Source organism: Hyperoodon ampullatus (assembly GCF_949752795.1).
Source record: "Hyperoodon ampullatus genome assembly, chromosome: 10".
In the NCBI taxonomy this organism is placed as follows: Eukaryota; Metazoa; Chordata; class Mammalia; order Artiodactyla; family Ziphiidae; genus Hyperoodon; species Hyperoodon ampullatus.
This window is the reverse complement of record NC_136923.1, coordinates 33,231,946-33,249,049: the sequence shown is the minus strand read 5'-3', so window position 1 is coordinate 33,249,049 and position 17,104 is coordinate 33,231,946. Positions and strand designations below refer to the sequence as shown.

The window sequence follows — 17,104 nt, the reverse complement described above, 5'->3', positions numbered from 1 at the left end:
AAAGGCACGTGCTTTAATGCTGAAAGAGGGTAGAGCCAGGGTAGATGTCAGGATTCCGATTTAGGTAGTGTATACGTACCACAGGCAAAAAAAAAGTTAGAAACAACAGGGTACATACTGTATGATTCTAATTATATGAAATTATAGAGAAGGCAAAATAATCTATAGAGACAGAAAGCAGATCAGCGGTGGAGTGGAATGAGATAAACTACAAAGAACAAGGCAACATTTGGGGGTAATGAAAAATATCCTATATTTTGGAGTAGTGGTAACACAGCTATAAAAAACTCATCAGACTGTGCACTTAAAATGAGTACATTGTATATAAATCATACCTTAAAAAGTTGATGTTAAAGGCAATAGGGGAGACAGAAGGCTACCTCTTAATGAGTGGGCTCACCACCACATCAAGATCAGAATGTTTTAAGAGTTAGAATCTAACCTTTAAATCTCTACTTTCAGGATCAGAAATAAAGTGTGCAAAATGACAAGAAACAAACACAAGTGAGGAACACCTAGATGTGCAACTCTATCACTAGTTCTACTTTAACCTATCTACCCCCTTTCCCCTGCCCCATTTCTCCTTTGTTCTATTATAACCAGCATAGCTTTCCCACCATTTTAATTACTGATAAAGCCTGATTTCCACCCACAAATATTTTTTCACACATACCAATTTGCCAATTATCAGCTAAAATGGTGCCAAAATTTAAGTACCTTGCCCATTATGTGTTCAGTGCTAGGAAATATAGCTGACTTTAGGAACAATGCTTGGAGTTAGTCAGAAGTGAGTTCAAACATGGATCAGTGAACTCATAACTTTAGGTAAAATTATTTAACTTCTCTGAGATAGTTTCCTCATCTGTAAAATAAGGATAATAATGTCTACCAATCAAGAACTAAATGAGTCCATACATGTAAAGCAGCTAGCACACAGTAAGCACTTAACTCTCAAGACACAGGTCAACAGTATCAGACAGTATGGATCAGTAAGCACCATCAGGTTCAGCACAGAGCAGAAATCCAGCATAAGCTAAAGGAGATGAAAACCATCAAGGAGGAGAAAAGCCAGAAAGCTAAGGAGGGTTATGAACTGCAAAGATATGAGGCTTGAGAGAATGAAAGATGCTTCAGGAAAAAAGAAAGAAGTAAAGGGCTGACCATGACATATTCTGAGAAAAGTGCCTTAACCAAGGAGAGTGGAAAACACGGCTACCCAGGCTGGACATGGCCAGTCTATAACAAAGCCTTGAAAAACGAATACAGAAGCTGAGATTGGCAGCAAAAGTTCCTTTACAAAAACAGGGGACTGCCTAGATTGGCTCTCAGGCTATATTTAGCAAACCCTTGTATGAGGAGAAAGGACAGAACTACTTTACTATGTTTTTGGTTGTTACTTTTATACTATATAAAAACAATTCTGATATTTTACCTTCATACAGATGGCAATTTTCAGATAAATTACTGGTTTTGGCGAGCTTTCTCATATTTTCAGGTAGATCCTCAAGCTTCCTCTTCAAGACAGTTTTGCTTCTCATATCTTCTGTGTCTGAGTCCCCACCCACATTTTTCTTCCTACACTGAATTAAATTAATCAATTCTTTGACTCTATCTTTATCATAATCCAAAGAGTGAGATGACTTCTGCTTTCCAGGTGTAATAGTTTCACCCCTTGAGTTATTTCGTTTTCCGAATTTCATTTTTGTACCATTCATTTCTTCTTCTTGGCCTTCATAATCTGAAAGTGGACTAAACTGTTGAAGTTTTCTATTTTCTTCAAATAGCTCTTTTAATTTATAAATAGGTAACTGATACATTTCAGGCCGAAAAATATAGGTATGCAAACAATTATCAATATGGGATTTGTTTTTTGGAGCTGAATATAAAAATTTTTTATCATCTAATCGTGAATCATATGGAAACATGATAAACTCTCGTTTACCTGAACCAAAACCTCGCTTAAAAAATTCACTTACATACTTTTCAACAACAGAATGAAAATTTATAGTATTTATATTTTTGAATTCCTTTCGACACTGAATCAAAGCAAACTGTAAAAACTGAGTTATTTTTAATACATCTGGCATGCTCTCACGTCTCTCCTGTGGTGCTGCACTGGTTGAACCTTTCTGTGCTGTAAACAAACAAAAAAGCAAACCATGTTAGCAATCAAGAAATTAGTCAAGTACAGATCTACATATTGTCAAAGCAATGTAACAACATCCATACATTAATGGTGGACCAAACCAGTATGTACCCTAATACATATATGTTATATAGGGATATATGAAGAGCATGCTTCTAAGCCCAGGAGCCTAAAATGGGCCAATAAGAAATTAAAACATGAAAACTGCAGAACATATTTTTAAAGGGAAAAACACCTGCCCATTGAAGATCTTCTTCATGTCCCTAGGCATCAACTGGTGGCAAGCAAAATGTAAGGAGAAATAAAGACCTGAGGCTCCTAACAAGACTGTCCAGCAAACGACAGTAATGTCACCCCTTCCTGTTGTAACAACTTTATCTCTCTACCCCCATAAGCAGATATGTAGGCACTGAATGGCTACCATTGAGAATCTCATTTTTTTTTGGCCATGCCATGCCGCCTGAGGGATCTTAGTTCCCCCCACCAGGGACTGAACCCGAGCCCTCGAAACTGAAAGCATGGAATCCTAACCACTGGACCACCAGGGAATTCCCGAGAATTTCATTTTTAACCTAACAGTGAGAACTTTACCTTAAGACAGCATTAAAGTTCATTCTTAGAAATGGTGAATAGAAATGGTGTTCTCTAAAACAGTATGAAAATTCTTATTAATTGTGAATGGCCTAATATTTAACCTAGCACATGATGCACTTACGGTCACTAAAATGTGAATGCAAAAATGAACTAAGCTAAAAAAAAAAATCATATAATAATAGAAACCCTGAAAAACTAAGCTATAGTATTGTAACAATTACAATCAACATTTACTTAGTGAAAACACTGACAAAAACCAAGATAATTTTTCATAGTTAAAAAAACAAGCCATATAATTTGTGTTTTATATTGCTAACACCTCTTAATACCCCCATTATCTCCCAAAACATGACGTAAGAAAGACAAAATGGTAAGTGAGTTATCTGGAAATTTTCAATAAAGTGTAGGTATCTATATGTAACTGGATTTAGATATTCAAAGAACTTACAAGTAACTATGCCTCTAGGTTCTTGAAATAGAAACAAAGCATGTAAGACTCGAGACTTAGCAGTATGATGTTCTAAAAAAACAAAAGTGAAATTCATTAGCAATATATTTTAACTTTTAAAAAGTTAAAGGAGAATTATAAAAATTAAAGAGAAGATCACCTACCATATGGAGAAACCATTTGACAAGGAGAGAGAAGAAAAAGGTATCCTCGGTCTCCCAAAGGTTTAACAAGAACCTACATTTTTGGAAGAGGGAAGAAGTTGAATTTGCGTTATTATTCACCATAAGGCAGAAACATAGCAGTTTCTACTAATTATAAGGAAAGCAAAAAGTTTTTGATCATCTTTTTAGGAAAAGTACTGCTACTGAATTAGCTAAAAAACTCTTTCCACCAATCCTCTGCTGATTAACAGGATTCCAATCAATTAAGAATGCCTTAGTTTTCAAAATTTTAACGAGAAAATATTACTGAAAGAATTCTCCTAACTATTAAATCAACTTGTTGATTTTTCCTTGAAGCTAAAATACAAGAACCAAACAAAAACTTCAAATATCTTCCTCAGCAATTCAAAAGACCTGTTTTTAATTGCCAAGGTGGTGTGCTAGATGTTGGAGATACAAAACAAGTACGACACAAATGCTACCTTTCAAGAGTTCAGGCTAATCTCAAATGAAATGTGTTGCTGTAATCTAATTCTTCACATATTTAATGAACATCTTTCACACGTAAGGCAATTTGCCTTACCAGAGATAATTTGAAAGACAAGCGCACAAGATCCTTTGATCAAAAGAAGGTTATAATTGGGTGGAGAAAGTAACACAAGAAATATCAATAATTAGATAAGACAGGAAAGGTCTTAAAAAGATCTACAAAGCAACAGAAAGGAAAAAATACAGTTAGTCTATGGTTGGAAAACATATTGAGAGTATATGGGAGGTGGATTTTGAAGGATGGGTACATTGCCAAGAGCCTAAAGTTGTGGGAAAGACATTTCAATAGAGACAACGTCATGAACAAAGGGCAGAGTTATAACATAATGGACAGTTTGCAGGCATCAGAGTACTTATGACTGGCCAAGAGTGAGGAGAGACTAGGAGAAACATGTAAGACAAGTCTAGAAAGAAAGATCATGGGCTAGATGGCAAAAAGACAAGAATGCCAGGTTAGCCAGAAATGCCCTCGAGAGTATACCCTTTTGAGCTGAAGTGTTTCCCTAAAAAAAAAAAATCCAAAGAAACTTGATAGCACTGGAGGAGGAAAGAGAACAATGTAATGCAAAGAACTCAGTTCACAGACTACTGCAATAGTCCACAATATTTTTTGGATTGAAGAAAGGGTAAGTGGGCTTCCCTGGTGGTGCAGTGGTTGAGTGTCCGCCTGCTGATGCAGGGGACACTGGTTCGTGTCCCAGTCCAGGAAGATCCCACATGCCGCGGAGCGGCTTGGCCCACGAGCCATGGCCGCTGAGCCTGCGTGTCCGGAGCCTGGGCTCCGCAATGGGAGAGGCCACAACAGTGAGAGGCCCGCGTACGGCAAAAAAAAAAAAAAAAAAAAAAAAGAAAGGGTAATAAGTAAAGGAGGAACTGAGTATGGCAGCTAAACACAAAAGGATATCTGGATTCTGAAAGAAAACTTGTGTTACCTAAATTCCTATTAAACAATTCCAGTAAACAAAGTCTGTATAAGAACCAATAATTTAAAGGACTAAAGTGACTATGCTACCAATTTACACTTAATAAAAACATTGTTTGAACACCCAAAAGTAAGGTGGACAATGCATCTGCAAAATTTCTGTTTCAGACTCAAACCCTTTTATCCAAAATGTTTTATATATCATATCTCTTTTAACATTTTGCCCAACTCTTGATTTGTCAGAACAGAAAGTTGGGAGACATGAGTAAGAGCTTCATGTTTTGTGGTTGCTCAGAAAAAAACAATTAGATTATTTTAACTTCTCACCCACTCCAAATACCAGATTTTTTAACCTGACTGGTTTAGTGGCCTAAAGACCCTAGTGCCCTAAGGGGACTCAGTATCCCCAGAGACTCATGGAACACAGGGAATCCACACCCAGAAACAACACTCAGGCAGACAGAAGCCCTAGCAGTAATATCTGTGGCTTTAAGCCAAAGAAACACTTTCAATCCTGCACAATAGGAAACACCTGTGAACTCTGTATTGCTGCCTCTATTTATTACACCTTACTGTTTCCTTCTCCCTCAGAAAACAATACTAACCCAGTCTGTGGATTTATATTACTTGATTCTACTATTTTGGCTTTGCAGATAACATTACAGGTAATATGGTATGAAAACAAAAAGTATTTTTAAAAATATAAAATATTAAGCTCACAATCTTAAATTACCAAGCTTCAGAGAAAATAAGCTACCCTAAGAGAGATTCAGCAAAAGCAATAGATTCAAATACCCAAGGGCTGCAGATTGGAATCAAAAGATGCAATATATAAAACAGGTATGAAATGTTTAAAGAAATACATGTTCACACAGAAACTGTCATACAAATATTCACAATACGAATATTCTTAATAGCCAAAGAGTGGAAATAACTAATGAATGGCAAACAAAATGTGACATTATCCATACAGTGAAATAAAAGAAATGAAGTACTGATACATGCTACAACAAGGATGAACCTTAAAAGTATTATGCTAAGTGAAAGAAGGCACTAAAGGCCACATAGTGCATGATTCCACTTATATAAAATGTCCACTACAGACCAATCCATAAGACAGAAGTAGATTAGTGGTTGCCAGGGACTGGGGGGAGGAAGGAATATGAAGTGAATGCTTAGTGGGTATGAGGTTTCTTTCTGGGGTGATGAAAATATTCTGGAATAAGATAAGTGGTAATGGTTGCACAACATTGTAAATCTAGTAAAAATCACAGAATTGTACACTTTAAAATGGCTAAAATGGTGATGTAATTTAAAAAAATAGCAAGGAACATCAGAATATAATCTCTACCTCCTAGAACAGTCCCTGGCACACAAAAGGTACTCAATAAATCTTTCTGAAAGAATTAACAAGAATCTGTTTTTTAAAAAAAAAAGTCAGGCAGATCTCAAAAAGAACCAAATAAAGCTTTCAGAAATTCAAAATATTTTCTGTGAAATTGAAAATCAACAGCAAATTAGACACAGCTAAAGACAGAATTTGTAATCTAGAAGATAGCTATGATGAAATTACTCAGAATGCAGTACAAAGGAATATGACAGAAAACACAAGAGAGGTTAACAGACATTGAGAACAGCATGATGCTTCAGAGTCCTAGAAAGGCAGTCAAAAAAGAGTGAAGAAGGGGCTTCCCTGGTGGCGCAGTGGTTGGGAGTCTGCCTGCTGATGCAGGGGACACAGGTTCGGGCCCTGGTCTGGGAGGATCCCGCATGCCGCGGAGCGGCTAGGCCCGTGAGCCACAACTACTCTGAGCCTGCGCGTCTGGAGCCTGTGCTCCGCAACGGGAGAGGCCGCGACAGTGAGAGGCCCGTGCACCGTGAAGAAGGGTGGCCCCCGCTTGCCACAACTAGAGAAAGCCCTCGCACAGAGGCGAAGACCCAACACAGCAAAAATAAATTAAAAAAAAAAAAAAAAAAAAGAGTGAAGAAGTATAATCAGATAATGACTAACAATACTCCAGAAAAAAAAGCTGTAAATCCACAAATATGAAAAGACAATATATACCAAGCTAGATAAATAAGAAATCTACACCTAGATATATTTAATGTAACTGCAAAACACCAAAGACAAAGAAAAAACTGAAAAAGCAACCAGAAAAAAAAAAAAAAAGATGATCTACAAAGAAAACATCATTAGACTAAGAGTGGACCTCTCAACAAAAATAGAAGCCAGAAGATATCATAGTAAATACAGTCAAAGTGCTAAGAGATAATAGCTGTCAACCCGGAATTATGTCCCTAGGATTTAACAATTTAAAAAAAAACACTTTTCTCAAATATAGAGGGGGCATGTATAAAAACTGACCACAGAGGGTTTTTTTTAATCCCAATAAATTTCAAATAACTACCTGTTCTGATTTCAATGGAATTAAATTAGAAGAAGAAAAAAGTATTCTCATACATTTGGAAATTTGAAAATATACCTGTACATCATAGACAAAGTGGAAATCATAATGGAAACTAAAAAATACTTAGCACTGGATGATAATGAAAATACTACATATTAAAACATGTAGAATGTAGCTAAAGTAGTACTTAGAATTCAAGTTCATTGCCCATTTTTCTAACATAAGAAGTCAGAAACAGCTAAATAACACCCCCCCAAGTAGACTAAAACTGACAGCTGAAATTAATAAAACAGGAAAACAAAGGTACAACCGAGGATCAAAACCAAAATTTGGTTCTTAAGATGAATAAAATCAAGAAACCTCTGGTGAAAAGTAGTAGTAAGAGACAGCCTAATGAAAATACTACTTGCAAAAATACTCACAGCAGCTATTGAAAAAACTATAAAAGTAATTCTAGCTCAATAAATTTAAAAACATAGAAGAAATGGACAATTTCCTAAAAAAACAAAAGAACCCATAATATATCCAAACTGACCTGAGAAGAAATAGAAAACCTGAGTTTTCTATTAAAAAATTTGAATCATAAACCCATAAACATTTTAAAGACAGTTTTGCAGCTAAGTGCTACCCGACATACAAAGAATAGATTCCTTTCATCATATATACATCCATCTTTTGTAAAATGAGGAAACACCACTTACAACTCTGGGAAGCTTGTATAACCTTGCTATAAAAACTAGATAAGGACAATATGAGAAAGAAAAATTGTAGGTCGATCTCACTCATCATCACAGATACAAAATTCCTAAACAAAACATTCACACAACAAACCAAGTACTTTTAAAAAATGGGGGAAGGTATTCGAAAGCCCGAAGCACAGGAATAGTTTAAGACTGAAAAAAGATAAATATAATTCGTCTTATTAAGTTTACAGGATAAATACTATGCATGATGGTAAATTTTATGTGTCAACTTGACTGGGCCACAGGGTGTCCAGATATTTGGTCAAACTTCATTCTGGATGCTTCTGCAGGTATTTTTGGATGAGTTAAATATATATATACATGTGGATAGACAGAATAAAGCAGGTTGCCTTCTCTAATGTGGGTGAGTCTTATCACTTGAAGGTCTGACTAGAACAAAAGGCTGACCCTCCCTGGAGTAAAGGGAAATTCTTCCTGCCTGCCTGCCTTTGAGCTGGGACACTGGTTTTTCTCCTGCATTTGAACTCTAAGTGAAATATCAGCTCTTCCTGGCCTCAAGCCTGCCAGACTTCATCAGGAGACATCAGGTCTCCTGGTCCTGAGACACTTGGATTCAGACTCGAGCTATGCCATCAGGTCTCCTGGGTCCCCAGCTTGCCAACTGCAAATCTTGGGACTTTTCAGCCTCCATAACTGTGCAAGGCAATTCTTTGCAACAGATTTCTTTCTATATGTATACAGCTGACCCCTGAACAATGTGGGCGTTAGGAACCCCCACGCAGCTGAAAATCTGCATATAACTTTACAGTCAGCCCACCATATCTGTGGTTCTGCATCTGCAGATCCAACCAACCACGGATCATGTAGTACCGTAGTACATATTTACTGAAAAAAATTTGCATACAAATGGACTTGCACAAACCAATGTTGTTAAAGTATCAACTGCATATCCAATTGGTTCTGTTCCTCTGATGAAACCTGACTAATACACCATGTAACCATCTCAATAAATACAAAAAAAAAAAAAAGAATTCAATAAAATTCAAAACCCACTCATGGTTAAAAAAAATAAAGAAGGAAAAAATTTAAACTGATGAAGATTAATTATGAAAAACCTAAAGCAAACTTCTTACCTAGTACAAACTTCCTACTAATGGTTAATGTTAGAAGTGTTCTTTTGAAGATCAAGAAGACAAGAATGGGACCTCCCTGGTGGCGCAGTGGTTAAGAATCCACCTGCCGGGCTTCCCTGGTGGCGCAGTGGTTGAGAGTCCGCCTGCCGATGCAGGGGACGCGGGTTCGTGCCCCGGTCCGGGAGGATCCCACATGCCGCGGAGCGGCTGGGCCCGTGAGCCATGGCTGCTGGGCCTGCGCATCCGGAGCCTGTGCTCCGCAATGGGAGAGGCCACAACGGTGAGAGGCCCGCATACAGAAGAAAAAAAAAAAAAAAAAAAGAATCCACCTGCCAATGGAGGGGACATGGGTTCGAGCCCTGGTCCGGGAAGGTCCCACATGCCATGGAGCAACTAAGCCTGTGCGCCACAACTACTGAGCCTACGCTCTAGAGCCCGTGTTCCTAGAGCCCGTGCTCTGCAACAAGAGAAGCCACTGCAGTGAGAAGCCTGCGCACCGCAACAAAGAGTAGCCCCCGCTCACTGCAACTAGAGAAAGCCCGCGTGCAGCAACGAAGACCCAACGCAGCCAAAAATATATAAATAAATAAATTAATTTATTTTAAAAAAAAGACAAGAATGCCTACAATCACCACTTTTATTCAACATCATACTAGAGACCCTAGATTAGAGAGGAAAAAACAAAACAACGTTGCTCCCAGATAATGAGACGTATATAGTGATCCCAAATAATGTACAAAACTGAAAAAATTATTCAAATTTCATACACTGATCTGACATAAAATCAATATATAAATATCAATTACATTTCTATATACACAACAAACAGAAAATGCACTGAAATGGAAAATACTGTTTACAACAGCATCAAAAAATAAATAAATAAATAAGATGTCTGGGGATAAAACAAAAAATAAGCAAGACTTGTATCCAGAAAATTATAAAACTCTGTTAAAAGAATACCCTAAAGAAGTAAAGAGATAATCTTGTTCATGGATAAGACAGTATCAAATTTGATCTACAGATTTAATACAATTCCAATTTTTAAATTCCGATAGGGTTTTTTTGTGGGGGAGGGGAGTAAGGAGCTAACAAGCTGATCCTAAAATTTTTTTGAAAAAATCAAGCTGATTCTTAAATTTGGGGTGGTGAGGGGAAGCTAAATCTCAAATAGCGGAACACTCCAAAAAGGATGAAAAAAGTGGGGCGATTTGCCCTACCTGGTATCAAGACTTCTTAGTGGAGAAAGGATGGACTATTCAGTAAATGGTTCAGGAACAACTTGTTATTCATATTGGGGAAAAAATGAAGTTGTATTCCTATATTATATCAAACAAAAATAAAAAACAAAACAATACACATACATATATTTTTTAAAAACTTAAGTGCCAAAGGCAAAACCATAACATATTCAAAAGAAAATACAGGGCAGTATCTATAAGACCTAGGGGCAAGGAAAGATTTCTTAAGTTTAAGTCACAAACAGTACTTAATATTCAGGCTGACAAATTCAATTACATTAGAGTTATGAACATGTATTCTTCAAAAAACACTGTGAATAAAGTAGAAAGGCAAGTGTAAATTATGGAAAAACAATTGTAGCACACAGCTGAGTATTAGTTCCCAAAATATACATGAAGATCCTCAAATTAGTAAGAAAACACAAGCCACTCTATAATGCAATATAATTTGCAAAAATACTGAATCACTATGCTGTACACCTGAGACTAACACAATATTGTAAATCAACCACACTTCAAAGCAAAAAAAAAAAAAAAAAAAGCCACTCAAAAGGAAAAATAGGTAGGCAGCTGAACATTAAAAGATACAAGTTTACGAAAGGATGATCAACGCATCATATTTTAGGAAAGACAAGCTAAAATCACAATAAGATACTATTTTATACCCACCAGATTGGCAAGATTTTGCCAAAGTCTGACTATACCAAGTAATTATGAGTATGTGAATTAATGGGAACTTGCTGGTACTGAGGGTATAAATTGGTACAACCACTTGAAATAAAATGCATTATTTTGTAAAGCCAGTAATACATTATGATTCAGTAATTCTACTTACAGATAATAAATCTAATATACTAGATCTATACTTGAGAGAAAATTATCTTATATATGTACATCAGGAGAGACTCAAAATGTTCACAGCAGAGACAATATTCAAATTTAGGGACATTTCTCTTATACTTTTTCTTATACTAAAGTTAGCTTTAAGAATTCATTTGACTTCACTTTGTTATATACCTGAAACTAACACAACACTGTAAATCAACTATACTCCAATAAAAAAAAAAAGTTAACTTGACTAAAAACCAACCAAAAGAGAGTTCAGTATTTTACTTATTTTATAAATACCCCTGTGGGAAAATACCACCTCCCTGAATTGTGTTCCTGCAAAAAGCCCTAGCCTTCTGACATGCAGAAATGTATATGATATAAAGATAGGAAATGTCTGTTTACATTTCCCCCAGAAATATTTCACTCTTCACATACCTTAAGAATTATATCTATAGCCAATTATCTAGTTAATTGCTCTGATCTAAAAGGATAGTTAAATTTCTCTTATCTCGGGCTTCCCTGGTGGCGCAGTGGTTGAGAGTCCACCTGCCGATGCAGGGGACATGGGTTCATGCCCCGGTCTAGGAAGATCCCATATGCCGCGGAGCGGCTGGGCCCGTGAGCCATGCCCACTGAGCCTGCGCGTCCGGAGCCTGTGCTCCGCAACGGGAGAGGCCACAACAGTGAGAGGCCCGCGTACCGCAAGAAAAAAAAAAAAAAAAGATTCTCTTATCTCCCTGAAAGTGCCAAGTGAGTACACAAAAGGTTACAGTACAGATTAGGTTCCTAGGTTAACTCCCACAATTCCAGAAGACTGGAGAGCTATCTCTCTAGGTATTACATTTCAAGGAAGAATAAATGGGTCGCAGGAACTTGGAGATGTCTTTAGGTCCAAGAGGGCTAACTGGCTCCTGAAGAGATTTCATTTATTCATCAAAGGGTTGGAGTTAATATTCATTACATTTTCAAGGATATCTTTTTCCAGGAGGGGAGGGAGATAGATGCCTCCTTCCCTTCATGAGCAAAGAAAAATCATTTTCCTCACCCCTTGGCTACTGAGTGTCCAACTACTTGCATAGGATAATTGACCTGAGTCTTGATGCATCGCCCTAAGTGTCGGAAATAGGGCAAAGGAGAGCCAACACATTCATTACTTACTGTGAGGTACTGACTAAGTCTCTCTCTGATCCAGAACATCTCCTGTGCGTATTCAGGATAACATTATTAAGAACCCAACAGTACCCAATGCACCTCCCATTATGAATGACAACTATGAAGAAAGTAGCTATAGTTAGAATAATTCCCAGTGGGGTTTGCAGGAAAGGGGGCAGCCACACAAAATACGTCAGTTCGTTAGATTCATGTAGTGTATCCTTATAGAATGCCTGTGCCCTCTGAGATCTAGGATCTTATTTTACTTCTTGATTCTAGGAAGACCCAGTCCTCCACAAACCTAATATAACACTTGCTCAGGTGAAAAACAAAATGCCAGTATCCTTCCTATCCTGATTCTCACTATTAGGCACTCAACAGATACTGTACTTTTCTGATGAACTCCTCACTGTCCAGACCCACAATACTCATTATCTGAAATTCAAGAACTGAACAGATTTGGATAACTCAATATCCCACCATATCCAAACCTACTACCTAAACTTTCACTTTATGAACTCAGGAACTGAATAGACTTTGGTCATGAGGAATACTTGTATCATAGACAAAGTTTGGGAGGAAAACAAGAAACGCAAATATAAATATAAAAGTATGTTCACATGTAGGTGAATGTGCATGTGTGTGTGTTCTAAGATGCCTACCTAAAGATTTCTAGCTGGTCTCAAAAAGTTATTGCTAGGTGTCCATCAATTCACAAGTGTACAAACTCTGCCTATGAGTTTTGTACATAATTTGACCCTCCATCTAAATATAAACGATGGATTGGTTAAGCAAATATATATGCATACAACAAAATTCTACGTAGCCATCTATGAAGTTGCAGGTTCTGAAAATCACTGATACAACTCTCCGTGTGACTACCTGGAAACCGAGGCTCAACAAAATGAGAAGTATAAAGAAGTCAACAGATGAAAACTTGTATTAAATGGCATACTTGTGCAAAAAAACTTCTCTCCGGGCTTCCCTGGTGGCGCAGTGGTTGAGAGTCCGCCTGCCGATGCAGGGGACACGGGTTCGTGCCCCGGTCTGGGAAGATCCCACATGCCGCGAAGCGGCTGGGCCCGTGAGCCATGGCCACTGAGCCTGCGCGTCCGGAGACTGTGCTCCGCAAGGGGAGAGGCCACAACAGTGAGAGGCCCGCGTACCGCAAAAAAAAAAAAACAAAAACAAAAAACTTCTCTCCCTCTCTACTGGAATGTCCCATCAACATTTAAACATGAGCTCACCTACCTCATGTTAACAGAAACCTCGGAATAGCCACTCCCCTCTGCAACCACCTCCTCTCCTTCAGCTAAATTATACATATTAGCATCACGTATTCATTTTCCATTCATTCCTGAATCCATCACAATCTGCTGCCTGACCTAGTAATCCCTCTACCCAAACTCGATATACTCAATACCTACTGAATTAGATACTACCTAGTAAATATCTCTTAAATCAGTCTTTTTCTTTTCTCATCCAACCTATCATTACCCTCTAAATGTAATAGTTTCCTACATCATCTCCCCCCTGCAATTCACTCTCTACAGAGTAACCAAGATAAATTTTCAAAACACAGATTTGATCACACTGCATACACGATTAAAACCTCATCCCACTCTTTAAAACCCATTGCTATAGGATCAAGTCCAAATGTCCAAACATTCGAGCACTGCCTGAATGACACTGCAGAACACAGCCCCCTACACACTTTTCTAGCCTCATGTTCAACCACTTTCCCCCAACTACTCTAGTGTTTTTATCCTTTCAACCTCACCAAGCGCCTTGTTCTTTTTGAATCTTCAAATATGTCACTGTCTCTACTGGAACAAAGCACATCTGAGTAACTCCATTTATCACATAATCCAGGAAAACAGAGCCTCTTGCCTCATCGTTTACGAAACTATATACCCTGCATAAAAAAGTGATAATTAATAAATATTTGTTGAATATCACAGTCACAAAATATAATAAAGATACTTCATGGGGAAGACTGGTCTATAGAGGATCTAGTGTCGTGACTAAAAAGAAAAGTACCAAAGGCCACAGTAAAACACTGTTAACCAAATGGCAGCAACAAAGACAGAGACCTTACAGTATTTTCAGAGGCAGAAATGAAATAAACCAAAATATTATGATAATCTCTTATTAATATGCATATTTCTAAGGGAGAATGAGGAATATTTTAAAACGTTTCACTCACAAGTTTTTCTTTCTCTAGTTTTTGCAGCAAACTTTCCATGTTACTTCCAATTCTTGTCTTTTCTACAACTTCATAGAGGCTGCAATACATTCCATTCTTCAAAACTGACATAGGAAAAAATACATAGTAAATATTCAAATCAAGTCTGCTTCTTATATATTTTAGTAAAATTAAATTGCTTTACCTTCATATGGACCTAAGTAAGTTTCCTTATAAAACAGCGCTGGAGGGATTTTCTGTTTCAGATGATCAATACTCATAACTGTTTCAACATCTAACTTCTCAGGACTGAAAGAAAATTGAAAAGGCGTATTTGCCTTACCTGTATTTTTAACTCTAGCAATATCCTCTCTCTCTCGTTCCCTCACTCCCTCTCTCTCTCTCTCTCTCACACACACACACACACACACACAAACACACACACACACACACAAGTATCCTGATGGAATACAGAAGAGCATATTTATGAATATCATACTTGATATTTGATTTGGGCAGTTCAGATATATGTACAGGTAGCTAGACTGTCCAGCATATTACCAACCTTTCATCTTTAAGCCAGAAGCTAACCCTTATTTACACCAATTTTACTAACCACAAAAGATAAAAAGTTGCCATTTTATTAAATGCAATTCAAGTATGAACAGTTAAATTAATCTTCAACCATTTATGGGGGCCCATAGTGTTTACTGTGGTGGTAGCAAAAGATCATTTTAAACCTTTCTATTCCAACATATGTTGCACAGGACTGAAAACAGCATATAAATTTTAACTTAACTCACCACATCAAGCTGTTTCCAACAAAGAACTGATAATTTTTAAGTCTATCATGTTCAAATTGCTAAATGAAAAATATATCTAATTAGGACAAAACTTTGAAAAATACTTTTAATATTTAAAATCACTAAGAAAAAATCTTATGCCATAAATGTGTATAACTATTTAGCCCATCTGCAAATCAAGACAGAAAAGCAGAGGGCTCATTCTGCCAACTAAGTTTCCAAAGTTATCAAATCAATCTTTTTTAAAACAAACCATTGTTTATATGTAAGTTCTTATGGATCAAAGTAAAATTTAAATGTAAGTAAGAAAAAGGAATTTTAAGTGTAAGTAAGAACTGAATAATTAGCAACTACTAACTGCTATTTTCTTGTAATATAACATACTTACAGCTTGATAGGCAAAAAAGCACGAGTGGCTGACCTCAGAGAAATATAACACAAAAGCTTTCCTTTATTTAAAAGCTGTCCTTTCCACAACGTGTAGTTAAATTTATCTAAATAAAAAGAATAATGACACAACTCAGCCTCTTGGCAGCCCAGAAGCAAATATTTACTAGAACTAAGGGGAAAAACATCCAGAAACACAGTTTAAGTAGAACCACCAAAAGAAACCTTGACATTTCTATTTACAGGGAATTCAAATACTAGGATTTTTGTTTCAGGTATCTTTTCCCCTACAAAATTATTCCAGATGAAAAGAATAAACTTATTTGCCTAAATGTCCTCATATCAGAAAGCTGAGGAGCAAAGACAATACAGTACTGCCCTCCTATTTCCCCCAAAGGAGACTATACTAAATCCAGTTAACTACATGAATCCCTCACAATGTCTTACAGCTTCCACTTGCGCTCTTCTCATTGCAGAGAAATTTGAAGATACAAAGTGTCAATATTGCTTTTAATCTTCTCTCTCTTCTAAATTCTACACTTCTGATGAAGTTAATACTTTTAAAAGGCTGAGTTGTGAAACTTGTTCTATTTTTTACCTTTATCAATCAAAGTGCTAAAATTCTCTGGTCTATTCACAGTACCAGCAGATTCTCAAAGGAGACCTTATGTTTGGATGACCAAATGTTGATGCTACATCATAACATGGCCTCGAGCTTTTTCATACTTTGCAGATTCTCATTGCAGATTCTCATTCATTATAAAAATAAAACAAAGTACTTAACTTATCAATTTTTTTTACTCTACACACTTATTCTTTCGATTTATAAAACTAAAAGAAAGAAATATAAGAATCTTACCGGTGTTTCTATCTGCATTAAAGCTGTTAGATCTACAAATAAATTTTTAAAAAGAAAAAAGAAATATTACTGATTTCTAACAACATGAAAGTTAAAATTCAGGGCACTGATAGAAATGCTATTTTTTAATGGGATACTGTACAAGAGAATTAAATCCTTCCCTCCCAGTATGAAGAACAAATAACTTATTACAACATTTAATAAATCCAAGTCTACTCAGAGAAATCAGAATCACTTACTTGGCTCAAATTACCATATTTTCCCAAATTTAAGGGAGCTGTTTTTCCCAAAAATATCCATCAGGAGAGAATATAGTCCTTTAAAGTCTCTGTCAATTACTTTATTTTGGTGATGAGATGTGAGGAAATAGCCTCAATCATACTTAAATATTTACTAAGCTTCTATTATTTACTAGGCACAGTTCTGAGTAACAGAATTACAGGGATGAACAAAACCCCTGCCTTCACAGAGCTTAGTCTCATAAGGAAGACAGACAACAATCAAAAAGTAAGTATATAGTTTACCAGATGATGATCGTTTTAAGTGCTATGGAAAAAAAGGAAGAAAGAAACTAAGGG

The 17,104-nt window shown here is 36.7% G+C and overlaps 1 protein-coding gene across 9 annotated transcripts in view; it reads right to left on the bottom strand.

Moving 5' to 3' along the window:
* TASOR (transcription activation suppressor) overlaps positions 1-17,104 on the bottom strand; it is a gene marked incomplete at its 5' end in the record, with an annotated part of 50,733 nt that overhangs the window by 17,103 nt on the left and 16,526 nt on the right. For all 9 annotated transcript variants that reach the window (XM_079713823.1, XM_079713818.1, XM_079713819.1 and 6 more), the window contains 7 exons: positions 1,433-2,134; positions 3,189-3,260; positions 3,353-3,425; positions 14,499-14,602; positions 14,683-14,786; positions 15,669-15,774; positions 16,527-16,558. In XM_079713823.1, coding sequence (XP_079569949.1) covers positions 1,433-2,134; positions 3,189-3,260; positions 3,353-3,425; positions 14,499-14,602; positions 14,683-14,786; positions 15,669-15,774; positions 16,527-16,558 — 1,193 coding nt within the window. The remainder of the gene's footprint in view (positions 1-1,432; positions 2,135-3,188; positions 3,261-3,352; positions 3,426-14,498; positions 14,603-14,682; positions 14,787-15,668; positions 15,775-16,526; positions 16,559-17,104) is intronic.